Here is a 27,748-nt window from a genome sequence, read left to right as displayed (position 1 = left end):
CGCGTTATGTTCCCCCCTCCCTTCCCTTTTGATCACAAATGAGTCTATATTTGGAAGACTTTTTTTTCCTCATGCTTTTAGCTATATGGAACAAATGTGAGAAAGAAAACAGCCTCCCAACATTTGCATTGCAAATAAACTATGTTTTTAGCTCAAATCTTCATCTAGCCCGTGTCAAAAGTGGCATATGTCTCCAAGCTAAATATGCATCCAAGTATGAGAACAGAAAACAAAAGCCTTTGCAGTGTTGAAGAGTCTTGCAAATTAATGATAGGCACCAGCCACTGGGCTGCACTCCAGTTTAATAAGCAGATGGGGAGAGAGGGTGAGGAGAGGTGGGGGTGGTGTCCAAATCGCAGGTGTGAGGATATAAGTCAAGACTAAAAAAAAAAGTCACACTAAAGCGAAAATAAATGCCTTCTAAATGTGACACCGCCAGAAATTATTATTGTTAACAAACTGGCTACATTTAAATAATTAAGAAAATCATCAAGTATCTAAAATGAGGCTTAAAAATCGTGAAAAAATCAAGCATTTGTCTCTGCTCCCAAACGCTGCTCGTTCTGTCTTTGCACATGTATTATGTATTTGTAGACAAATCTTTAAATTCATTTTACATGGTCTTTAAGATGAATTTTACAGAAAAGTCTCATCATGGAGAAATGACTCATCACTGGAATCAGTTTTTTTTATGGCGTGAAATTTCCCTGCTATAAATACAGACAGTTGCTTACATATCAAACGCCTCTGGACAATATACACTATGAGTCATATTCTGGACATATTAGAAATTGCAGAAGATATTAGCCTACTAGGTATTACCTCTAGTTTCTTAATTTGGCCGGTACCCTTGTGGATTGTGAAGTCCAATATTTTTGAATGAAGAAATATAAATTAAAGACAAAGTTTCCTCTTGGCGATGCCCATAAGACCCTTTTGCACTCACCTGGCTCGAGGGAGGAGCTTCACTGGGGCAAACCCCAGGACACATGATGGTAAAATGCAACAAAAAGCCTGAATTGTTTTCCACTGTGGGAAATAAATGCAGCACTTTGCTGAATTGCACATTCAGCTGGGAGAAGACCCAGGGGCAGTCCTGGAATATAATAAAGGGATCAGCAAAGGAGCTTCTCTGGATCCCTCAGGATATAATGGAGGACTTGAAGGAGGATTACTGCACTGTATTTTCTGACATTGCAATCACAAATAACTTAATAATAATAATTAACCATTTAGAATAATTCGAATTAAACTAAATACAATGTTTTGATCAAAAAGGAATCGGATGGGTATAGTTAGCAGGAAAAATACAAACACAATCTCCATGAAACTTTGTCAAATTGTGCTGCAAACAAAGGGCAGATAAAGGAATTCTTTTCACTGTTTGAGTCGACAATCAATTGAACCGTCCACTGACCAGAATGCGCAATCAGCGTCTCTTCATCATTCTCCATCAACTCGAAAGTTGCCTGCTGACTTACAAACAGATGGACAAAGTGAAGTTAGCAGTTTGGCCTCAACTGAGTGACATTTGAGTTATATATGGTCATTACAGTCAATTTAAGGTCCATTTCCAATCTGCAGTACATGTAAAAAAAAATCATTGCAACAAATGTGATTTTAAATAGAAAAAAAATAATAACACCAAACATATTCCTATTCGATATCAGAAATTGTAACCGAATACAATTTTCATACATATTAGGCCAAACGAAATATATTATTCTAAAACATTATGTTTGACTAACAATAAACGTTCCTGTAATTTTAATTGTCTCGAATACATTTTCCATCTGCAGTCTGCAGCAACCCATATACAGCCACACCTCAGCCCTAGTGCTGCAAACAAACTGCATAGAATTGTTTTTGTGCAGCTTTTGAACAAAGCGTGTTTATTGACATATCTCTTATCAAGTGAAATGAATCCATCTGAAGTGACTCATTTTAGGTGGTGGGAAGACTGCCCGAGTTTTAGAAGCAGCACACCGTCTTGGCTATTAAAGATCCTTGAAGGAAACAGCTGCATTGTAACTTGGCTACCTTCCTAATAAGCATCAGTGTTGTCTTTGATTGCTGGATTCCTTGAGTCTTTTCCAATTCTCTGCTGCAATGCACAGCATTGCTTTCTTTAAAAGAACAGTTTTACTAGATGCTCTCATGCGTGCCAAAATCTCTCTTTTATTTTATTTTAATAAACCTTGGTCTCTACAGTACGTAACTACTCTTTTCATTTGTTTTATTTTTAATTACTGCACAAATGAATCTCTAGAGTCAAACGCCTTTGAGGTTTTACACATTGGAATTCAACTATACTTTTAGCAGAAAATAGACCTCCAAAGTCACACAAAATAAAAAAAATAACTAACAGTATACATGCATTTTTGATGACAGCTGAGGAGAAGCATTTTACATACTATCTACAAACAAATGTGGTAGAATTAAGATATCCTACCATGAACTCTTTCATTAGATTTCCAGCAGAAGCATAATGAATCCATCATCATTGCAGATGCACACAGCACGCAGAGATGTGTCAAAGTATAAAAATATGAGATGTTAATTATTAATAGGATTATCATTTTGCTTTTGGGGGTACTGTGACATATTTATGAATGCACCAGAGCCCAACGTCGAGCTACATTACCAACTAAGCGGAGGTGGCGAGCAACCAGCTACATTTACTCCGTTACATTTGACAATTTTTGGATAAATTGTATTTGTCAGAGTAGGCTACTTGCAATACAACATACTTTTACTTTTATTTGAGTATTTCTATTAAGTGCAGTAAGCTACTTTTATTTTTGTCACGGTGAGCTACATTCTGCTGGCTAATTGTATTGCAGATAACAATACAGATATTTGTTATCGCTTAAGCTAGCTATTTTTACTCAACAGTTACCCAAACTTGATGAGTTTTTTCACTGAATATAGAGTTATGCTTATTCAAGTATTTTTTTGGAGGACAATGTGCTACTTTACCTGTCATATTTATCTAAAGTAACAATACTCTTACTTGAGAACAATTTTTGGTTATACTCTACCCACCCCTGACCACCTACAATAAGCAGTAAAATTGTACTAATTTGCTGCATTAAAAATGCACTCTTTTCTTCAGGACAATGATCATAAGCAGGAAATTTAAAACGCACCTGATTTTTCTTAAGGCTGAAGAGAACTTGGCAAAGAAGGAATGGCTTGGCTTAGTTAATCACATTGTTAAGTGCATTTTAACAGAGCCTCCACTCCATTAATCATCCCAGTGATATCTGGATCGGAATAAAAATACCTCGTGGAATAAAGCTTAAGGAAACATCATAAGTCTCCTCTCATACAAATATCTGTCATGCCATGTGAACACTCCTATGCTCCACAACAGGCAACGTCTACTCTAGTCTAAGGGACATATAGGCTGGATAAGGGCAGAATAGGATGATATATATGACTGTCTTCTATATGATTTATTACCCCGTGTTCATTGTCAGTGTGAAACAAATGGCTTTGTAATTTCCCCCTGCCTGTTCAATAAGCATCCCCTGCAGTGCCAGTGACCTCTGCCAACATCACATACAAATAGCGTCTGTCAGTCAAACTGTCTGCCCCGCCTCCTTTGCGAATACATTTGTGTGTTTTTTTTAGATACTCCTGTTGTTAAAAAATATAGAGTATAAATCGGTTAAACAGTAGTGTAGACTCCCAAATACAGTGTTGTCTTAAAGTTAAAGACGTTGTCGAGTGGAAAAGCGACAAAAAACCGCAGCCAAAGCTGTGAAAGGGATGAGTACGTCCTGCAAGACTTAACACGGGGTTTACGCAAAAAGAGTTTAGTCGTGCACCCACAATGCACTGCGCGAATTGGCGTCGTTATTGGAAATATTTTTGCAAGTTTCTAGAGCGGATGCACATTTAGAAGCGTCTGTACTACTGTTTTAGTTTGTATTTAATGTGAAGACGAGAAATTACAATGCTAGCTAGTTAGCTAGCTATAGGTAAATAGGAGTGGTGGAACTGTCGACCCGGTGGCTCAAACGTGCTTAAAAGCAACGTAAACTTCCTGGAAGATCATTGACTGCACTAAAAATGGACGGATATAAAAATGACAGCGAAAAGCTCAACATACCAACCGATTTCATTTCACCAAAGATTTCCAGTAAGTTATTGGACTCAGCAGTATTTATAGTATTTTTTTTTTTTGTAATGGTGCCTAATTTGCTTGTCTATCAGACGCAATGGGGCTCTGTACAGTACATACAGAAAGTTTGAATGCTCCTTGCTTTGTGGTAAGCTCTAAATGAAGTGGGATTTTTTTTTTTATACTTACTCTACTTAATGTCTAACTTGTATGTCTAGAAATAATAATAATACATAAAATAAAGGACAAGGCTCTTTATTGTTAATACATCGATTAATATCCAATTTAATATAATAGGCCCAGCAAAATGACAACAACAACAAAATTGACACAGCTCACAAGGCAATTTATTGGTTTATATACTCTAGAATTTTTCTAAATATACAAAGATTCAAATAAAGTATTTACGACTAAAACAAGTTCACACAATTTCTCTTCAAAACATTGTAGTGAGTACATATAATGAAATGTTAGCAAATAGTTTCTTCCACTTTCTGTTCTGTGTCTGATGTATAACCATCACACTGATCCTGGGGTAATTGTTATAAAAATTGTGAGCTTACGACAGTATGCTTTTTTTAATGTGAGTCGGCTGCTGTTCATCGCAGGGGTGGATCTTGTCAACTGGTATACAGGGCCGAGGACCATCCCAAAATCTTAAAAAAAAAAAATCCTCAACTATTTGCTGTTTATTCTTTAACAGAAAGTATATAAAATATAATATTTTATAATTTAAAGTCAATTAATTTCAAAAGTGACTTGCAGTCTTCCATGTATCTGTATGTGGCCCTCAAAATAATTTTCAGTGGTATAAGATACAGTTAACCTGTGTAGACACCTGTTGCCATTCATACATCAGATTAAAGTCATGGCTTCCTGTGAGTACATCAGATTTCTGTTCAACTAAATAGGTTTACAATTTTTTAATTTTTTAATATGCCCTCTAGTGACTTTTAAGTAGAATTGGATATACTTAACGGTTAGAATGCTTATCTCTCAATATCCATAGAATGAGTATTTGTCTCTTTTCACATGTATAATTCACATTTCCTTTCATGTTATATAGGAAAACCCCAGGATGACCTTGTGCCTCCCTCTCATTTTGCGTCAAGCGTCCAGGCTGCTGCACTGGCCACAGGCACACAGCCATGCATTTCCTGGATGAACCCAAGTGTCCCGACAGCTCCACCAAAGGATCCATGGCTTGGTTTCACTAGCACCCAACGAGAAATATTAACCCAGAGAAAGGAAAATCAATGCACCAAGATGCTCCGAGGAAACAACACAAGAGGAAGGACTCCAGAGGAAAACATGTCAGACTTGAGGACGAGGTATTCCACAGTATGATTTATATGGTCAAAAATACTATCAGCTGGGGGGCATGGTAGGTACACAAATAGCTCCATTTGCTCAAACACAGTACCAAAGAGAGAGGCGACCAGTGGTCCAGATGGGAAGAGTGGTGTCTGGAGGCAGAAAAGCACAAAGCGGAGGCTGAGCGGTTGAAGGAGCAGATGGAGGCCCTGAAGGACACCGTGCAGAGCTATAGGGAAGAGATTAGAGTAAAAAACGACACCATAAGCAGGTAGCAAATGGAGTTGCATAGTCTTGAGATTCATTTAGAATCCTCTGTCTTAAATTAACATGGCTTAATTGTTGTACATCAGGCAATGTCACGATTTGAAGACAATGAATCAGGAAATGAGCAATGTGAGGACTGAGCAGAGCCAATTGAAGGAGGAACTCTTGCACTGCCGTACACAAAAGGAGAAAATAAGCTCTCAGGTAATAGTGCGTCACAAGCAAACATTTAATTTTGACAATAATGTTGCCTGTGATCACCTGGGAGGAACTGACGTTTCAACTCTTCCATGTATTAGCTTATACCTTTTAGTTTTCTTCTCGGCTTTATTTCAGTTTTGAAGATGGCAGATATGTCATGCTTGTGTTTTTCAGCTCGAAAGATTAAAGAAAGAGTCTGAAGAAATTGCAAAAATGAGGAGAGAAGGTGAAGCTCAGGAGCTCGCCCTTAAGGCCAAAATGAGTGAGCAGCAAGCAGAGAGCGAAGAGCAGTCTTTTAAAATGTCGGAAAAAATGCAACAGCTGCAGAAGAAGCAAGAGGAAGAGGTATTTGCCAAATATTTTCAAATTCTAAAATATGCAACTACATGTGTGATGACCCATTTACTCCACTATTTACATCACTAATTTCCCTTATCAGCTGCGACAGTTGAATGCCGAACACTGTGTGGAATTATGCACAGCCAGAAAACCAAATAATGAACTGCAGAGTAAACTTCAGTCAGTGACCCGGGAAATGCTGCAGCTGAAAAACAACCTAATGGAGGCATCCGCAGAGAGAGATGAGTTGAAAGAACATCTAAGGTTCCACTTTGAATCCATCTGGAGATCATGATAAACTTACATTTAACATTGTTGATAAGACCAATGAACACAGTTGTTGCTTGTGAATTATTTTACAGACAAATGGAACAAGCGTACGAGACACAATCAGCAACTCTGCACAGTCTTCGAAATTACATCGGCCAGGTTGTTGTGGACAAAGGAAAGGAACAATTAAATGAAGCAGTTGAGGTGAAAACAATACGCAGTGTTCAACACAATTAGCTTGCTACAAAGGCTTTTTGCTCCTTTCCATAAATTAACAACGAATAACATAAAAACAATAGTTAATTAGCATCCAGTTTTTAATCATGCAATATGTTGTTTCTTGATTTTGTAGAGGCTTAACAAAGAGAAAGTGGCATTGCAGAAAACCACAGAGCTTTTGACTGTCAGATTTAACTCCATGAGTGAGATAGTCTCCCTCCAAGAAGAGAAGATGCTCAAGAAGGTTTCTTTTTTCCTCACTCATTGGTTGCCGATTCACATTTGTAGTTTTTTTTTTATCTGAAAAATTTACTGAGGTGTTCTTTGTCTAAATAGGCCTCATCAGACCCACTTGTGATAAGAAGAGCTGATGGTCTTCTTGTGCTTCACCTCTGGAGGGAGAAGGTGTTCAAACTATGCGTCCAGCTTCGTTTGAAGGACATTGAGATGCGAGATGAGAGGGAAACTCATCTTTCAGAGGTATCAAAAAGTCTGACAGGAACTTTGAATGTGTTTGAGGCAAGCATGTGGTGTGGAAATGGAATCATCTTTCGGCGTCTTAGGTCGGACTCATGGAACAACAACTGCAAGAGGAGCAGCATCGCACAACTGTGCTCCAGCGCAGTCTGGACGCCAGGATAGCTGAGTTGGACCAGGAGAAAGTGGAAAAGGAGGTGAGCATGTCAGGAAGTAATGTGATTTTTTTTTCCCCCACTTTAAAAATAAATGTGGAGGACTTGTCTATGATGCTATAAATGTGTATTTCTTCTTAGACTTTGAAACGGGACTTGGCTCAGGCTTGCAAGGAGAACCAACAACTGAAGGCAAAGAATCTCAGCTTAGAGACTGGGCTCAAAACTACAACAGATGCTTTGCACGGGTAAAATGGGGTGAAAACCACATCCAACAGTTTTTACAGTGGGGCCTTAAGATACAAGTGACCAGACTAAAGATTTGTTCAGCCAATTTTGAGATACGATTTCTGCATGATTCAGATTCAGAGTATTTGATCCCTAATATGACAATTCTCCCCCGTCACAAGCTGTCCAAGAAACGTAAAAAACAATAATGACCAATAGTGGGAGATATAATGGGAAGCCTGGTGGGACACGTTTCAGCACCTTGAGTTTCTTAGATAAAAAAAAAAAAAAAACAAGGAAAGGGGAGGGGGGAAAACAACACTCAAGCTCTTCCTCTTTAAAGAGGGGTACAGTATGAAATGTATGATGACACTGAAATCCATTCAACTCACTTCACAATAAGCAGCAGTTTGGAAAATAGTGAACAAATTGAAAAGATGCTTCAAGCTATTTACTGACACTCCCAGTTGACCTATACTGTCAAGCTAAACATATAATAAAAGAGACTTGCACTTTGGGGATTTTGAAAAAAAAAAAAAAAATGTTGCCTTAAGAACAACCTGCCAGCATAATGCTAAAATATAATGTAAAATGCCATTCACATGCTAATGCTAACTGTTAAAAAAAAATCATACAACGTGATTTCTATGATTTTTTTTTCTCACAATGATGAAAATTACTGACCTCATTTTAAATGTGCGAATTTGCACAAATCACTGGCTGACTAAATACTTTTTTGTCCCACTGTATCGGTAATTATTACTCCATGTTTTTAGAACGTACAGTAATAGAGCATACTATTTTTTCCTTATTAAAAAACAACAACACAAATTTGGGTTGTTTTGGGGAAGGCTGGAATGGATTAACGGCATTTTCATGCATTTCAATGGGAAAGATGATTTGAGATGCAAATGTTTTAAATTACAAGTGCCTTCATGTAACAAATTAAACTCATATCTCAGGGCACCACGGTAGTTATTGTTGATGTTTTTGTTACTCTCTGTGCCTCCCAGGTTCAGTCTGGCGTTTCATCGTAAAATAGCAGAAGTGGATGCAGCACAAGCAAAACTCAATAGTTTTGGCTCAAGGTTGAATTTCGCCAGAGGCCGAGTGGAAACAGTCCAAGGTGCCGTTATTGAACCTTGATTTGTATTTGTTACCCTTCAGCGTTGTACATCCCAATGATTTTGCTTCACAGCTTTGTTCATGAGGAGGGTTGCTCTGCACAAAGTCCAGAAGACCAGTAAGCAAGCAGAGCAGGCAGCAGCGGAAAGGTAGTCAACTTCACACAATAAATCCTCTTGAAATGACTCTTTGCCCCAGAGAGCTTTCACTGAGTTGCTCACCTCTCTTCCTCGTATCTGTTGCAACGCAGCATCAGAAATGTACAGATACAACTCAATTTGGCGTGTCAAGAACGAAGCAAGCTCGCGCAGGAGCTCAAAAGAACCCCGGAGCTGATTGAGAAAGCATTGGTTGATATGAAAGAAGAATGTAAGCTTCCTTTCCCTATGCCACGCCATCTGATTGTGCGGCGTCTCACTTTGCATGTGCGCGTCGCTTCAGACGAGAGCAAGCTGAGGGAGCTTCAGGGGGAGCTGGAGCAGAGCCGAGATGAGACGCAGAAGGCCGTGTCAGGCAGAGAGGAGGTCCAGAGGAAAACCCAGCAGGTCCTGGCCCAGCTGGAGGAGAGCAAGGTGACGCAGGAGGAGCTCCAATCTCAACTGCTCAGCCAGAAGGAGAACAGAGAGCAAGGTGAGACATAACCCCTGACGGTTAACTAACTCATTTGCTCCCAAAAACGCGGGAGAGGCCCCGATACTGCATTAAAACAGTGGCATCGGCATCGCCAAGTACTAACAAGTGACATGCCGATACAATTATTTCCGACGTTAATATAGGGCTTTGGATGCAGCATCTTGTGTCTTGCTTGTGCACGACGTTCACTGATGTGTGACGTTTTCACCGCATGCCGAGCCAAGATATCCTATTGGATTGGCCCTTGGATGCTCTGAATGAGTGGCAGGGCAGCTTGGCTTTTTTTTTGTCCCTTAATGCTTACAGCAATAAAGATATGGATGACAGGCAGAAGAACATTTCACTGTTTTACAGTGTTTTGTTCTTTTTGTTGTTATTTAACTTTACAGACAGAGAGAAAAATCAGCAAAAATTTTTGGATTTTTTATGGGGGGTGGAAGTTTAAATGCAAGTGTCAGTGTATAAAATAAATAAACAGCAAGACAAATTACCCTATATTTGTCAATTCCAAAACAGCTAATATCATCCGATTAGTCTCTATTTAAAGGGGAAGGGGTTTTTTTTCTTCTCTAAGAGCTCAGTATTGTTCATTCGGTAATGTCATCATCATTGCTCTTTTTATATATCTAATTTTTTATTTGTATTTTTTAAATATATATATATATATATATATATAAAACACCCCAAAATTCTTGACAGTAATCTGTTCTATGCAGCCCCACTAGTCTAAATACAGTATTTTGGTTAATGTTGTGTTAGTGGAATGTGTGTTGAGCAGTAAAATCTAGCAGTGTTGATCAATATCTGAAAGCGACCATTTTTCCACTTGAAACACGTGAAAATGATATCACAGTAGCTCATGTCTCAGATAACAACCAATCACAGAGCAGCTTCAGAAAACAGGTGAGCTGTGATTGGTTGTTGCCAGAGCCCTGAGCAACTGTGATGTCATTTTCACGCAACAGCAAGTGGAAAAATGTCCGCCCCCTGAGATGGATAAAACCGGCTGTATTTTGCTGCATAACTCATATTCCACAAATGTAGTATTAATCAGAATGTCATGTTTAGACTAATGAGGTCAAATATAACATATTATTGTCAAGAAATGTTTAATGTTGACTTCCTCTTGATACCCTGCAGTTTGGATATCCAATCTTATTTTTATCCTTATATGATTGAGGCGCTGATTCTGCCCTGAGAATTGCTTTGGGGAAAACAATTGGGCTTACCATGCCTTCTTATCCTGCTGTAAATTGGGTCATATGGGAGGGGGAAAAAAATCACAATTGGGTCACTGTGTAAATCCAGTCTGAGACATGTCCCTCATCACTGCATCCACATATTGATACCAGGGTTCACTCCGCTACTTCACTGTTAACTTTTAAGGGGCATAGTGTCAACTTGGGAAAGTTTGGAATCATAGCTTAGCTCTGTCTCAACAATAGATTTTAAAATTCAAGTGGGTTACTTTTCTACCCTGTGCGCATTGCTGTGATGAATGGCGTGCATGTTCCCTACAGCCCTGCAGGAGCGAGTGTCTGAGATCGAGAGTCGCTGTGCTGAAAAGCTTAGTGAGATGCAGGCACAAGTCAGCGCGGCGAAAAGAGAGCACACCAAAGCAGGTTGAGGGATCACAATACAGTTCAAACCATAGACACCTAAGATATGCATAGCGTGTGATAGACACCAGAGACTTCATCACCTCTTTATCTTACAGTTATGACTTTACGGCAGTTTGAAAAAGCGGTCGCTCAGAAACAGAACCACTGCAGAGAAACTGAAGCTTTGCAAAGTGAACACACAAAAAAGGAAGTCCAATGTAAACAAACACAAGAGGCTGAGACAAACAGACACCTGGTGAGATGTATTTTTATTTTTGAGGCAGATTTTTGGTGTCACTGTTGAACCAGGTGTCAATTTGTTACACAGTTTCCTGAGAGAGAGCTGAGGAGTGATTTTCTGCAAAACATATCTGCTCCTGGAGAACAATTGGAGACAAGCTGCTTTATGGGAGCACAACTAGCAGCAGAAAGTGAGTGGTGTGCTCGTTCTGTCCACTCGTTCCAGATTGGACTGTCTTGACTGCTTGACTGTCTCGATCCCGCCAGAGAGACTCCTTTCTGTTATGGAGGAGCTCCGCACGCTCAGCGCTGCAGTGGTAAACAGCTCCGAGGACTCTGCGGAGGAGGAGGAAGGGCACAGCGACTTAATGCACTCTGTGTTGAGGCCGTGTCAGTGAACGCACCTTTAATTTGTACCTCCAAACCTCAAAGGAAATAGACTCAATTGAGGTACACAACATTTTTTATTTTATTTTTATATAGCTTGTGTTGTATCTAGAGACATATGCACCTAAAAAAAAAAGTGCCTAATTAATATAAAATATTATTGTTTGATGAATAGTGAGAAATATGTTTTATATTAACGTAAAAGATAATCTAGATGTTTTGTCTCCTGTCTGATGAATTAAACTTCCACCAGAAAAATATAGATCTTGTTGTTAATTGGAGAGAAGAGAAACCTACCAGAGAAAATAAATGAGACGTTTGTACACCCATGAATGGAAGACTTGACCTAATAAAATGCTTTTGTAAATTATGTAATAATTTGTACTGTATTTGAGGTGAACTCTATAGAAAGTACTCGAATCACATTATTTTTTTTCTCAGATCTTACGGGCAATACAGAGAATTCTTAGGTTTGAAATAGATTCCCAGTTTTTTTTTAATATCACACATGGGGGAAGACCTAGTGGATATGATTTGATAATAGTAATAAAAAAATCAATATGTTCTATTTGTCGTTTCCCCTCACAGAGTCCCATTTCAAATGGCATTGCCATTGTCGGAGGGCTGCTGATAAACATCATGATGAGCCCGATAATTGAGCTATTCTTCTTGTCTCGAGTGCTGATAAATTTTGCAATAGCTTCAACTTCTTGCCCCGAGGTGAAACTGTCGGTGGAGCAAAAATAACAACAAAGTGCATGCACTTTACATCATGAGAAAATCGCCGTGCACCTACAGTTTATTTTGGATGAGTTCTATAGAAACAGGCTACACAAGATTAGAAGTTGTCTTTATGTAAAACAATTAATGTAGAAAAAAGAACAAACGATGGTAAACGGTGTGTGATGCCCGCATTATGCCTCTTTTGCAGTAATGACCTTTTTTTTTTCTTCATTTGATGAACTCCGAATCACAGCAAATGATCACGTTAGAACAGCGTCTGCAGCATAGCAATTAGCAGAAGTGCTAAGGGACCTCCCGAGGGAACCGAGAATAAATGCATGTACGTTTACTTTCCAACCACTAGAGGGTAGTGTTGTCAAAGCGGAGAACATACGGTTGTCTCGTACTACTTCCACAAGAACAAATTGTACTTTTCAACATGACACTTTTTTTTTTTTAAGCAATTTAACTTTCTAAAATCCACTTAGAGGCTTTTTTTTTTTTTATCCACTGTTTGGACCATTTCAAGTTATTTCAAGTAATGTCATGTAAGACATATGATGATTATAAGAATTATTTTATAATTGTTTAATTCGTTCTGTGTCATGTCTTCATTCAAGTGTGAAACAATGATACAAACTCAAAAGTATTTTCACGTTACGGCTGTTCATGTGACCATGTCATATGTTTACCATATCCATTTGTTTGACTGGTCAGTACATTACAGTCAAATCCATCACAACTTATGTCCACTTTGACGTCTTTCCAAAGTTGCCAGTTGTCAAAGCAAACTTGGGTGCTTGGCGTGATGATGCTTGGATCCCATCAGGGGGTTTCAACCACCGGCAATGTGTGTGCATAGAAAAGTAGCATGGTGGACTCGTTTGTGCTACTTTTTTTTTTTTTTTTTTTTGCCGGCCACGCTAAAGGCAAGGGGAGCAGTCATGGCAGTGTGGTGGATAATAGGCAGCCGCGTTTTTGTTTATACACGCATGCAATGCCTGAGGGGATCAGCACTAATTATTGCTCTGTCCTCTAAAAGCAGTAGTTCTGAAAGTGTGCTAACAACAGTGGTTAAGAGGGCTCCCTCTAGTGGTATGCAACTGAATCACTGGATTAAATATTCAACTGCATAACTATAGTGTATATATATATATAAGGTCTACAATGATTTAGTAGTCATTCAGTTTTAAGAATGATACATTTGCATCTAATCTTTTCAAATTATTTATTCATGTAAAAAAATAAATAATAATAATTAGCTTTCATGCGCAATACCATTACTTGGATTGTTATTTAAATACTTTTTTTTCTTCCTGCATTTAAATCCAGTGTTAATGCTCAATCTGTGTACAATAACACAGCTTTTAGGAATAAAACATCTGCCTTGTTTTTAACATTGGAGAGAGCCATGTATTGTTTGAGGTGGTAGGCCTACTTGCTGTAAAACGTTGTAGAAATACTGCTCTAAAGCATACATACGTTGTTTACATCTGTCACAAAAAGAGACAAATAGTGTTGCAAACAGACACCCGATAATGAAAATCCGCGTTAACTCTTCCCTGTTGGTAGATTTACTTTGTAACAAGGTGATGCTTGCACAACATTTTTTTTTAATCAATATTACTTTGTACTGCTGCACATTTGATTCATCCCTGACATGTTGTTTACACAATTACTGCATTGTTTGACTTTCATTTTATTTTTAATTGATTAAGCAATCGGGTTGACAAACTTCTTCTTGGATTTAGTATGGCTAACATTCATTTATACTGTACCGTAATGTTATTTTTGAAAATTGAATTTGTAGCTTTTACAGTTACACATTATGCAGAAACGTTTAAAAAATAAAATCATTTTGACACAAGAAGCTTAATTTAGAGAACAGGAAGTGGGGAAGGAACATATAGATTATAGAGCAAAATGAGGCAGTGGAAACAAATCTCTAATCTACAGAAACTTACATTATTAAACAACAATCTGATTCTGAATCTCATAACGATGACTGAACTACTGATCTTGTCTCTTCCTTTAGGAGCAGTTGTCTACCTGGGAGGAGCATTTAATATAAAATCTACAGTAAGTGCAATTCCTCCTCAAAGGTCATCTTGACTCATCCCTCATTTATTTTGGATGTTTATATTTCATCTATGAATCATTAAAGGACAAGTAGAGTTGTGCTATTGTTGATTAATTGTTGTGGTGCTTATGAATTCTTTAAAAGCAAATACTACTTAGTGATGTACTGAAGCGCTGTTAATGCACACTTGCGCTATATTGTTTTGTTGTATTCATTTTTTTCCCTTTTGGACAATATGCTTAACTTAAGAGATAGCTGAAGTTGTTGGGCGGCGTAAAACATATCAATATCAATGATACTGCCATATCTGATCATTTCGCAAAAGGTTAGTTCACATTGATTCAATGTTTAATGAAGGTTTACGCACTCCATTGGCTTTAATTAAGATTTGTCACTTGGTGAGCACATCGCTTTGTAAATGCTTTTACTGCCAGGTGTCACACTTGGGACACTTCGTTAGGCCCATAAAAGCTGTGATCACAGCAGTTATTTGGCAAATGATACTTCCAGAAAGTGCAAATGTGCTCATTCTCCTGGGGGGGGGGGGGGGGGGACACAAATCAAGATCAATGTGCACTTTTACCGATTTCACAAATAGTAAATGAGCAATCAATCTGCTAATGGAATAAATGTTGATGTAGATGAGATCGTTTAATATGTTTAGTAATGCTTATGTATAGACATAAATGTCTTTACGAAATGATTGATGTTCACTGCCTTCAAACTTCCGTCAGTATCAAGTAACAATTATGATTATATTTAGACTTACGTCACTTTGTCCAAATGCTTTTAAGGTCCCAAAAAATGGCGGTAATCTGCATAAATGCCATATTATTGTGAAACCTCCTAAATTCAAACTGAAGTCCACACTTTTTGGATTGTTTTATTTCAATCTCACTTTGGTGTTTTCTTTTAAAGTTGAAATCATCATAAATTCTGTCATTGCTCAAATACGTTTGCACTATATTCAGTTGACTGAAAACGGATCAAAAGATGCTTGTTTCTATCAGTCCATCTTCTATCTTCTCACTCCAAGATGATATGATTCATTCCAACAGCTGTCATGTCAAAACGTCATCTAAACTTCTTACCTACTCCAAAGGAATTTGTCTCTCTGCTTCTCAAACTAAAAGTTGCTTTTGGACAACAATGCTTTTGAAAAGTGCATGTGAGGATAAGATGAGCTGCTCAAAATAAAGGAAACCGTTAAATAAAATGTGAATAGTCAAGTTAATTGAAAAGCAATAAAATGAGGGACTGTAATTTTAGACGAGGCGTATCTCGAGGCTCGGCCGAAGGTTTTATTGCAAGCCATAACAACAGGAGGAAATAGGAAAGGTGTCACGCTAGATTTTTTTTATTTTTTTTTAATCACTTTCTACTTTTTCTTTCTTTCAATCTGCTGACCTTTCTGGTGAGCTTCAGACCACGAAGTACAACATTGTTTAATCTCAGGATTGTTGCAGGCATTACTTTCCGTTCCGTTATAAAACCTCCCTTTGTTACACCACTGTGGTGCTAGCCGTTACCCCGACCATTAATTTTAACACAGTTCTTCATTATTAATACTTGTTAATCAGCATTCCCTCAGGTCGCCTGTTCTTTTTACCGGCTCCGTGCAGGTTGCAAACTAACAAGCAAAGTGAGCTTCATAGCTGTCTGCTGAGCATCCAGTACACACTCCAATCCCGTTTTTATAGGACTTTTTTTTTTCTCTCTCCAAGCTCTGACTTGAAATCGATAATGGCAAAAGATGTGCGATGTGCTGTTTGTTTTTGGACGCCATTTACAGCAGGATTTCTCATCCTTAATTACCAAGTGCCAAGCTGCGTTTATGTTAGCCGCCCCGTGCAAAATGAAGGAGCGAGTGCGTCAAAGGAGCAATGTGGTGCTTCCCGGCAGGCTTTGGCTCCGGTGTCATCTTAAATTTGTAATGCGGAGACACCCTGACACACAGCTGCAAAGTTCAGCAGCCAATTTCACAGGTTTCAACTCTCAATAATGAAATGGGAACTTGGCCTGAATGAAACACAAACGAGACACGTTCATTAACTGTACTGTACATAATTGCAATATAACAGCATTTAGCTGTCAATTTGAACAAATCATGTACAGTATTGGTCATCAGTGGGTACAAATCAGCTGTCATTTTGTTGATGTGATTATGGCTGACGAGTAGGATTGCAACGATGTTCTCTCTGTTAAGTGTGCTTGCTACATGTAACACAGGATCTGCGTGTATTTAGGCCACTCCGCTCCCTCGGGCCCACAACTTGTGTAATTCTGTGGATTATAACAAGCAATCGCTATATATAAAATGGGGTTAAGTTCACAAGCTATGATAAATGGCTATTGACAAGTGGTTGACAGGAATAAATCTATGCCCTCGGTTCTTGTTGCTCTGTGACGTGTTGTCCTATTTAAATAATGGGAGGAAAACAAAGAGGATAAAACACACAGTTAATGATAACAAAAAATTATCATCATAATGTGTTCATGAGCTGCTTGGAATAATGCCACCAACAACGCCGCCATACTACATCCTTTTTAGTTGGGTCAAAAATAACCCAAATAGGGTCAAAGATGGAGTAGGGACCGACCCAACGTTTTGGGTTTTTATTAAACCAAAAAGTTGGGTGAAATGAATAGCACACAAAACAACCCCAAAAAATGGGTTGTAATTGTTTTTTTTTTTGTTTTTTTTGGGTTGTCAAAATGAATAGAGCCCAAAACCCAATACAGTATATTTGGGTGTGGGTTATTCTTTTGACCCAGCTTTTTGGTTTACACATGCATAACCCAAAGAACGGTCGTTTCCAAATTTTTGTTTTGTTTTGTGGGTTATTCTTTTCACCCAACTTTTTTGTTTCAGATAAATAAACCGAAACGTTGGGTCAGTCCCTTTTTGACTCAATTTGTATTATTTTTTTACCCAACTATTTTTATAGTATTAATTACACCCACCATATGGATAACTCTACACAAAGACCAAATTCCATGCAAAATTGTGAAACAATTACACACACTTGAATCCTACCAGAGATTCATTTCCTTAAGACATTGGCGCACATGTCATTGAAAGTAATGGTTCACAAATTTGTGTTTAAGTTTAATAAATATTTATGCTTTATCGTTATTTTTTTCTACTAGCTGCACCCTTGTGGACATTTTTCAATTGCGCTTCAAACATTGAAATTATTTTGATTTACAGACTGCAGCCTGTTTTGCTGTGTTAGTGTTTTGCCCAAGATGTCTGCAGTCATTTGCACGCACACGCACACAGACACACACACAAACACAATGCCTTTTCCAACAAATCACATTCTGGGTGCAATTGATATTGTATTACTATTTTAATCTAATTGAATATCCAGCACAGTGGGTATAAGCAATAAGTGAATAAAGCACTCTGAATTGTATAACAAGGGTGTTTATCCTTAACCATTAACCTCATGTGTAAAATTAAATCACATCCATTACGGCACAGATGAATGGAGTTGCTCTAATTTACATTCTATAATGAAAATGCATTATTTAGGAATGGCATAAAACCCACTTTTCTCAAAGAGCTATTTTTAATCTCTCTTTTTCTGTTTTTTTTTTCTTCTCAAGAGCACACTTCCAGGCAGCACCACAATGCTGTCTTTCAATCAAGAGGGCAGTGACATTTTGCAATTCCACACCCCGTTCCAGCCAGGGATTTAGATGCCCAATGGAAGAAAAAAAAAAAGCATTTGGTTAGTGACATCTTAGAGCGTTACACAAAGAGCACAAATGTCAATAGATGTGAATAGCAGGTGAGTTTTACAGCAAAATACCAGTTTGGATTAACCTGACAATAGCCAGATTGATGTTGGGATTCACTCAAGGGAGTTCTCCACAATATCAATCTGGGACTGGTCGACAGTGATTTGCTTGGGAAAGGCGGGACATTCTGTACAATACCTCGAGCTGATTGGACGATGCAGCATTGTGCACGTTTGTTTTGACCAATCACGGCCACGGATGACGATGTCGTCTTCGTTCTCGTCGAAGGGGAGAACAAAGCACTAACTTCTTTACCAGCTAAAAATGAACAAAGCGCCTCTCACTGTTCAACATTCAACAAGGAAATGGAGAATTAATTAAGGTGTGAAACGGTGTGCTGTTATATAACATTTGTATGTGAAATTGTGAATGATGCATGTTAAGCCTAGAGTTGGGCACTTTCCTTACATAAATCAATCATTAAACATGTCTTTAAATGTGTAGAATTATAAACTGAAGATTGAAAGTGTACAAAAGTACGTTTTTATTTTTTTTATTTTATGTTTGCATTAGCAATTTCTTTTATATAGTTTGATTATAATGTGCATAATGCACCTGTAAGAATATTTGCACTTTTGATTTTAAGAAATTATTTGCGCTTTTCCAAGTTATGTGAACTTGTTGTTCAATGATATACAATATATATGATATAAACGTTAAAAAATTAAACGCCGTAGGCAATTTAGTTTAGTTAGGATTTTTTTTTAAACATTTTCTATGGGTGGCGTTTCTCGAGATTTTTTTCAATGAAAAATGTGTGCCTTGGCTCAAAAAAGGTTGAGAAACACTAGTTTAATGACTCTCTCTACTGTAGTGTTTAAGTCTTAAATGTGTATTGTTCAAGTGGATTGCTTGCTGTAGATTACTAACTACAGCTCCAACTACAGATTTCCCTACTTGGTCCCATCCTTGGCCACAAAAGATTATTCTGACTCTGATCTTCGCCCGGCCCAGCTGCCAAGTCAAGGACGGAGAAAGTCGATGTGGGGGTAGTTATTATGTGTATAAGCCTAATGGTGTGCCATTTGGGTCCCCAGAAAATAAAATGTTGGAAATGCATGATAATATTAACTTTTATTATTTTTGCTATAGGTAAAATGTCTTGCACATTGATTTTACTGCATATATAAAGATTAGTTTAAGCGACCGCGAACATATTTGTTGCCTTTATCCATTCTCTAAAATGAGACTTTACCGTGAAATATAAGTCCTTCAGAAATATATATTTTAACAGATTTGCACTTATGCTATTCTATACAACTATACTATACTTTGCTATGCTATGTATATGCTATAATAGACTAATACTTTACGTTTATGTTCTTTATAAAAAATAAATAAATAATTAAATCCACAATTAAGTCATGTTCTGTGGGTCACACTGAAAAATTTAGAATATTTCACAAGTCACATGATGCATGTTTTATAATTCAGATCTTCTGCAGGTCATGGGAAGGCCAAAAGTAAGTTCACACGTTTATTTTTCTAGTCCTGTTACCGAAATTAGTTTTTGTATCGTTTTTGTTTATTTTATTTTATGTATTGTTGTTTGTACGTAACAATAAATGTATTTGCTAATTATATTCTAACATTTCAGTCATGTCACTAAAACGAGGAGTTTCAGTACAATAAAACGACAAAAAAAAAAGAACAAAAAGTATGACGTATTGTATTTTTGGCATTTCGTGTAGTTAAAGAAGGACACAATTAAATGTACTTGAGCCAGCCTTGATTCGCTTTTGTGTTATGATTTTTTTTTTAAATAAAATATGCGAATTAGCTCCATAAAGGTTTCGAAGCACTCGTTAGGAAGACATTCAAAGTCAGCCGAGTCGCACACGTACACGCGCGCGCGCACTGCAGCTACTGAGGCTGAGCTTGAAATTCAACGTCGTCAGACACAAGTTTGAGCCTCCTCTGTTTTCTCTCTCTCTCGCTCTCTCTCTCTCTCTCTCTCTCTCTCTCTTTCTCAGCGGTCCATTTGTGCGCTCCTCGTCCACAAAACAGGAGCTCATCGTGTCCTTTTCTTCCTCCTCCTCCTCCTCCTCCTCTTCCTCCATCGGCACCTCCACCTAAATAACACGCCGTCTTTGGGTTTACGAGTATCGCAGGACCGACCGTGGACGCATTGGCGCGGCGGCACATTCTTCGTGGGCGTGTGCGCACAGCAGCCCCATCACGCGCATCTTGTGGATTTTTTTCCCCCCCGAGCCAGCTCGCGTACATGCTGCGCTGTGCTCCCCCATCGCCAGGAGTTCGTCTCACTTCTCGGATAGAAAAATGTGGCCGGGCATAGTGGCGACACTTTTGTTGTGCCTGTGCGGAGACTCGATGGCTGGCTTTCCGAACCAAATCAACATCGGTAAGTTGGGACTGCGACGCCGTCTTTGTCCACAGCCGAAATAGGACACTCGGCATCGAATTGTATTGATTAGGTATGCGCAATCCGTAGCCAAGTAAAGTTGAAAGTGTGCGAGCGTGCCTTGGAATAATAACAAGTTACCTCAGAAACGGCTGGCCGAATGCTGTCACAGAACAAAAAAATGCCAAAGAAAGAAAGAAACGAACTGGGATTTCACACACAAGTCCCGAGACTAATTTGGGAGTTGGTGCCTTGCTCGAGGGCAACTCTGCAACATGCCGATACATTTGCATATTGTGGGCTGTCGGTGTTTTCCCGACAGATTTCAAACCTGCATGCAGCCTTCAAGTACGTGTCAACCCCTACATCCAAGCCAGTACAGATTAAATAATTATTTTATAATCCCAACGAGAGGGATCTCTAACTCTACTAAACATTGCACCATTTTGAGAGCAAATGAAAATACAGTTTCACACAAACACACTACATACCCAAGAGAGTTAAGGCAATTGCTGGAAAATAATGTTGGGCACACACAAAGTATTCACACGTTGGGACATTTTTCACTTAGGGGTGTACTCACTTTTGTTGCCAGGAGTTTAGCTATTCGTGGCTGTTGAGTGATTTTGAGTGAAATGGTGATTTCTTCAATGTTGTCCCATGAAAATATATTACATATCTGCAGAAATGTGAGGGGGTGTACTCAATTGTATGCAATATTGCACATGTCAAATTGAGTCCCACACAATTGCAGGCAATCGCAAGGCACTTCATCGTGCCTATGTCGGGTAGTGCTTCGTGTAACTTGTTCCTTGCTTGCAGGTGGACTCTTCATGCGCTCCACAGTCCAGGAGCACAGCGCCTTCCGGTTTGCAGTGCAGCTGTACAACACTAACCAGAACGCAACGGAGAAACCTTTCCACCTCAACTATAATGTCGACAACCTGGAGTCCTCCAACAGCTTCTCCGTCACACACGCCTGTGAGTAGTCACGCGCACTGACGGGTGAAGCGGGCTTTGGTTTTAGGATGGGGGGTTTGGGCATCCGAGTATGAACTCATTCGCTGCCATTGACGGCTATAGACGTCAAAGATCGATTTTTAATTTTAGTTCATTGTTACTGCCCCCGGCTATGTCATGTGATTTGAAGTGATTATTTTGTATGGGTTTTAAGGGTATGTATATACGCAGACACATCTGAGTTAGCATTTTGAGTTGCACATCTTCAGTGTAGAAATTCAGCATCATAAAGAACAAGAAAAAGAGGCAAAAAAAAAAAGGTCCCCAACTGAGCTATAGTGTAATGGTTGTTGTTTTGATAAAACAGAAATTCTACGTATGGCTGTGTGTTTATCACATGCTTTGTTTGTACAGTATGTTTTGTTGCTCCGTTAGCCCATCTGTCGCATTATGCTAGCATTAAGCTAGCAGACTTTTATTACATGAAATGACATCGTTTGGTCGAACACTTTGGTGCTTAAATATATAAAAGTATTAGAATATGAATTTCAACTGGGAGTGACAAACAACTTGATACTTGAACTTATACAGTATGGCGGTGAAACTTGGTAATAGAGCGATGTTAAATACGAGTATAAAGGGATGTCACATTGTCTTGGCTCAACATGAAATGATGTTAGCCACTCTCCTTTCCTGCTAATTAGACACTAATATGCCATATATTTGCATATAAACTCAGACATGCATCCCCCCCCCCCCCCCTCAGCTTACTTAAAATACAAAATGAAATTTCCGCTCTTGCATCTCCTGACACTCAGTTAGTTGCTTGGTGACAAGATGCATTTGCTTTAAACAACTCACACAGTTAGAAAGGGCTGTCACATAAAAAAAACGCCCAGCGTGTACATCACAAAGCCACGGGACATTATATGCACTTGTAAAAGATGCCACAACATCAGGTAGCACAATCGGATGCCACCTTGTAATAGATTTGGTTGAAAAGAGCTTGCAAGAGTCCTCCATAATTCACAATTTAACATAATGTGATCCAACAGTATAGAAAATGGATGAGTGGATGGAGGCAAGGAAGCAAATGCAGTATGTTATGCTTTGTACGCTGTTCCTTTGCAATTGAGCTTTGAAATCGATTGATTAAGATAGAGACTAAGTTGAGACACGATGTTGTCTGCACATGGTACCAACTTGTTATAATGTAGATCCAAACGACATGCTGGCACTTGTCAGCTACTGATTTATCACCACTGCAACCGTAGGGAAGTCAGAGTTTAGCTCAAGGGCACTTTGGCAGTTGCTGCTATTATACGCATGAATCTATAAATTGTGTTTTCCTTGCATCTACACACACAGATGACCATCTATGTCATATAATGCATTACGCAACTGTTGGGTCAAAAATAACTCAAATTGGGTCAAAAAGGACCCAAGGTTACTTTTTGGGGTTATTCAATTAACCCAAAAGGTTGGCTCAAATATATAAACCCACAAACAACCCCCCCAAAATGGGATGCTTTGTGGGTTATTAATTTGATTTGACCCAACCTTTTGGGTTAAATAGCTCAAAAAGTTCGTTGGAATCATTTTTGACACAATTCAGCTGGATTAATTGGAAAAAAAACACAAAAGTTTTCTGAAATGAATAACCCACAAACAACCTAAAAAAATTGGGTCACTTTGTGGGTTATTAATTGAATTTGACCGGGTCGGCTCATATTTGACCCAATTCAATTGGGTTATTTAACCAAAAAATGAGCCCACAAAGCAACCCCAACAAACTGGGTTGACGTGTGGGTTAATAATTTAACCAACTTAAAAAAAATAATTAATTAATAACCCATTTTTAATAATAAGCAATCTTTGGGTTGTTTTGTCCGTTATTCATTTGACCGAACTTTTTGGGTTAAGTAACTCAAAAAGTTGGGTCCGTCCATTCTTGACCCAATTTGGGTTATTTTTGGTCCCAACTGTTATTAGAGGGTACACTCTCTAGAAAGCACTGTTAAATACCTCAAACTGAGCGCTGTCTCTCACATGAATTATTTATTTATTAATTTTTTGCATTCGTTAGAAAAAATGCTTTTGTTCTGGGTGTGATAACTTAAAATGTAATGTCATTGTGCTTTTATAGTTAACCTTAGCAAGTAAAAAAAAAAAAGAAGTGGTTTGGTGATCTTTGCGCATTTACCGCAAATCTATTTATTGGAATGTTTTCCTGTCTTGTCTATTGATTCAAATAATGACAACATAATCAGGAGGACTAATCTTCGCGAGAGAAGGAAACGCGAGCTAAACATAGACAATTTGCCAATTTATAAACTGAGAACTTAATCATGCACTCCAGTCAAACAGTTTGACAAAAATGCACCAAACTAAATATATTTCTTATTTTCGTCATCTGTGTTGCATAATGTCCTGCTCGCCTGCCGGGTGTTTACGCAGCAAGTGAAAGTGCTGATTATTTTGACACATTTCTATTCTGCCCAGAGTGATAGGTTAGTCATTCCTGAGCTTTGCCGCGGCTTGCGTCGCTGGTTTTCATAATAACGTGCCAAAATGACTGAGAAGTCAAATCAGCTTATTTCTTCTGAATCGTGTGTGTGTCATCTGCTAAACTTGCTCTTTTATATTGCCGTGAAATGACTGTGACCCGCAATGTCAATGAGTTTGGTGGCTGTGCTTTGATTTAGAATGGATTAAAAGCCCGATGCCGTCCTCTAGCTGGGTCACTTGATAACGACTATACAAATCCCTCATGGCGAGTGTGTGTGTTATTGGCATTATTGATCAAGCGTGTTTGCGTGTGCCCGGTTCCAGTTTGTTCCCAAGTGGAAAAATCCATTCCCGCCATGGTCACAGACACAGCATTGTCATTGTGATGTTGCATGCATTGTAAAAACAGATTAACACACGCACACACAACAACAACAAATGCATGTGAAGTGGTAATATAGAACAGGAAATAGGAGCCTGTCACTGACACCGGACTGGGCAGAATCCTAGAGAACTTGTGCGTCGGACATTTAGCACCAAAGGATCAATTGTTGTACTTAATGACGATGTCCAAGAGGGGAATCAAAATCAAGAAATCAAAATCTCTGGCCCTTCTGTAATTAAAACAAGTGCATGTGGGAGGCTTAACTATTCATTTATTCGTTTATTTTGTGCTGAAAAGGATTCCAAGATGCATTCAACAATAATCCATCCCTTTTTAGGGGACACATGTTGTGAAAAGTGCTGAAACAGTGTTTATACTATTTTATACAACAGTTAAAATAGCACAAATGAGCATGTGGTTTTCGTTGATTATGGCGGCACCTATTGTTTTCCCCTTCTTTTTTTTCCCCCTTTAAAGAACCATATTTCCCATGAGGCCAAGCGCATATCGTGAAATCCGGACGTCCAAGGCGTCCGCAGTTGGACTGAATTACAAAAAACATGTGGACTGTACTCATCTAGACGCTAAAACATAACTCTTACCATCTGACCGTCATTTTTATTAGATTTTTTTTTCTAAATTGCATCTCGCAATTTGAAAAATCACATTCTACTACATTACTGTGTCGATTTGAATTCAATTAATGGCTGAGCCCAGCTTCACGCTTATATATATTTGCCTCATCTGGGTCTGCGAGCCCTTGAAGAGAGGGGTTAAGACTTACCCAAAAGCATATCCTCTTATAACCATGCTTGGTTAAAAATATCTCAGCTAGCCAACTAGAATCCTGTCAACTTGGATGACCTGCCCCAAGATGACAAGAGCTCCCCCCCTTAAGAGTGTTTTCATCGGGAATCCAGATCCCAAACATGTTGAATATACAGTATTTGAGTGTACAGAGGGAAGATTTCCATTGCATTGTAATTAGTGTGTTGTGATCGGGCAAACTCTCGCGGGTCATCGCGCATCTTTAACTCCCTCCCTCGAAATAAAGGCCATGCTGCCTGCTCAATAAATGGTCTTAACCACCGGAGAAGCTTTCGGAGTGCCACTTGACTGATGACGCAGTTCCATTCATGTGAAAAAAATTATTTTTTTAAGTATTTTATTTGCTACTTAAAAGCTCTGACTAAGTCAGCACACTCGCAACGTGTGTGTGTGTGTGGCCCAAACATAATGCTGTAAAACGCCTTTTGCTGTGGCCCAAATGGGTTTGGGGCCAAGCCGCTGGATGTGTTCATCTCTCATCATCCCGTGCATCAGAATGTGCTCACATGTCAGCGCTGCAGCAGAGCAACAGTGATGACTTGTGACAAGTCGCACTACAGTGACGCTGCGGCAACATTGTAGCAACACTACGCCGGCCTCAGAAAGGCCGTTTCTTTTGTTCCTCCGGTCTCAACGCTACCTGAGATTATTCAAGGACACGGAAGAATGCAAAAATGCCAGCAGATTAGTGACTCCCTGATTCAATTAGAAAATATTTGCATTGGGTTTTTCATGCAGTTTTAATGAGGTGATGGTTAAAAAGAGTGTTTTGTTAAAATAGTTTGTGTTCACAGATTTTTGGAGCATGAGACGTACAGGATGCAACGATAATGGCAATATCGTAATATTAAAATTGCCATTGTTAGTATATGATATTAAAAACAAAACATTTGTTACAAAGGCCATGTTGTTTTCAATTTGTACAGTTCCAGCACCCTGTGGTGGTTAGCTTATTAGCGCAGTTGAATTTTATTTAGACATGTTTTGGCCACCGCTATTTAAAACCTACGCTAATCGGCAGATGAAGAGGAACGTAACACGTTTGAGTTCCTTCACAAAATTGGCTCGATTCACAAACTGCGCACACATTAGCAAGTAAGTGCCTCCATTTTAAGTGTTATGAGGTCGTTTATTATGTACATTGAGGTCATTGTTACCTGTACTATTTGAACAATATTTATAATCATGACCTCAGCTAATTAGGATTGTAAAGATGAGACATTTACATGTAATTGTTCATTTTTATTTTATTAGCATTTGTATTTTTTTCCTCCGTTCTACAGAAAAGTCCTCATGATACATTATCAGATGCTCATACTGCAACACCGTCAAATTATCTCCGGTTGTTATTCTTGTTTATATAGAAATCACATTACATTTTGTTCCTGAGGCTCTTCCATTGAGCCAATAAAGCTATATTACAGTATTGAACTTTGCAAAGTGATGCATTGTTTAGGCAGAAGCATCTCCCCTCAGAGTGCTCCTAATCTAATCAATTGATGTTAATTTAATACACACTAAGCAGTTTCCCCGTGCAAATTCTTCACGAATATTAATACGGACAATCATTTACCGTTCATGTTCCTTTTTCAAGTGTCTTCTGTAGAGCCTAACAGCACTTTACGGCCTCTTTCCTCTGCCTCCTGTTGTAGTGGTCCTTGGGTAATTGTATTGCTGCGCATGGAAAGTCGGCGTAGGTTGGAGTGTTAGCGGGCTTTTTTTTTTTTTTGCTTAGTTGCAGCGAAATGATAAAGTGTACTTTACTCTCCCCCTGCAAGCTTCTAATAGCCACGGGCCTTGTCTCTGTGCCGCTGCTGTAGATTTTCATTCCGACACGTTGCTTTTGGCTTTTTGAGCTTCATCTACAGTAGTTGTGTTTCTTGGATAATCCAGCAGTGATACATTGTAGCCAGCTGAGCATTGGGTAAATACGCTGTAAGTAAATGTTTTGTAAAGCTTATTATCTATGGAGGGAGATACAGCTCTAGTGCCCGAGAGGAAACGTCTACTTTTATTGCTTTTTGGTTATCTGTGGGGTTTGATCAACTGAGATGAATTGCACCACAATGTGCACGCTTACTTAACTGGGGAACTGCGCCTCCTTCAGGTGAGATGTGTCTACGACACCTCACCAGGGAAGTTCTGGTTAGGATGTTTCAGGGGGCAACGAAACCTCATCTGGCTCCTCTCGATGTCGAGGAGCAGCGGTTCTATTCTGAGCATTCACACCCCCCCCCCCCCCCCCCCCGGGTGATCGAGCTTCCCGCAGTATCTTGAAGGGATCATGGCTCATCAAGGGATCCTCAGGGCTCCTTATATCCATGGTCACGTCTCTGTCACTATTGAGCGCTTGTGAGGGTGAGAAAAGAGTCAATCGGACTGTTGATGTTTGGTTCCTTTCTTCACTCTAAAAAAACTGTTGGGTCAAATTGGACCGAACCACTAACTGGTGTCAATTTGACTCAATTTTGGGTTGTTTTAATTCATTTAATCAATTTAATTTGACCCAA

The 27,748-nt window shown here is 38.9% G+C and overlaps 2 protein-coding genes across 5 annotated transcripts in view; both read left to right on the top strand.

Annotated features, from left to right (window-relative positions):
* The first annotated feature begins 3,852 nt into the window (after window positions 1–3,852).
* cchcr1 (coiled-coil alpha-helical rod protein 1) lies at window positions 3,853–19,802 on the top strand. The gene is made up of 21 exons (XM_086098125.1): window positions 3,853–4,147; window positions 5,196–5,460; window positions 5,550–5,714; window positions 5,797–5,914; window positions 6,086–6,256; window positions 6,351–6,514; window positions 6,613–6,724; window positions 6,873–6,983; window positions 7,076–7,219; window positions 7,303–7,413; window positions 7,513–7,619; window positions 8,613–8,725; window positions 8,798–8,873; window positions 8,975–9,093; window positions 9,166–9,354; window positions 10,878–10,979; window positions 11,075–11,214; window positions 11,287–11,389; window positions 11,466–11,648; window positions 14,344–14,387; window positions 18,001–19,802. The coding sequence occupies exons 1-19, from the start codon at window positions 4,078–4,080 to the stop codon at window positions 11,594–11,596; spliced, it is 2,511 nt and encodes an 836-aa protein (XP_085954251.1). The 5' UTR covers window positions 3,853–4,077; the 3' UTR covers window positions 11,597–11,648; window positions 14,344–14,387; window positions 18,001–19,802.
* Window positions 19,803–20,095: 293 nt separating this feature from the next.
* Window positions 20,096–27,748, top strand: part of LOC147160963 (glutamate receptor 3) — a 57,682-nt gene continuing 50,029 nt past the window's right edge. For 2 of the 4 annotated variants that reach the window (XR_015097357.1, XM_086097940.1), the window contains exons 1-2: window positions 20,096–20,557; window positions 21,380–21,538. Coding sequence is in view for 3 of the 4 variants with exons in the window: in XM_086097940.1 (XP_085954066.1) it covers window positions 20,476–20,557; window positions 21,380–21,538 (241 nt within the window). In the remaining variant the exon portion in view is untranslated. The remainder of the gene's footprint in view (window positions 20,558–21,379; window positions 21,539–27,748) is intronic. The other 2 variants (XM_086097939.1, XM_086097938.1) reach the window with 2 other exon arrangements.

This window comes from Leptonotus elevatus, chromosome 16 (assembly GCF_054856555.1).
Source record: "Leptonotus elevatus isolate MCC_2025b chromosome 16, RoL_Lele_1.0, whole genome shotgun sequence".
Classification (NCBI taxonomy): Eukaryota; Metazoa; Chordata; class Actinopteri; order Syngnathiformes; family Syngnathidae; genus Leptonotus; species Leptonotus elevatus.
Note: the sequence above shows the minus strand (reverse complement) of the source record. Positions and strands in the feature narration are given on the sequence as shown.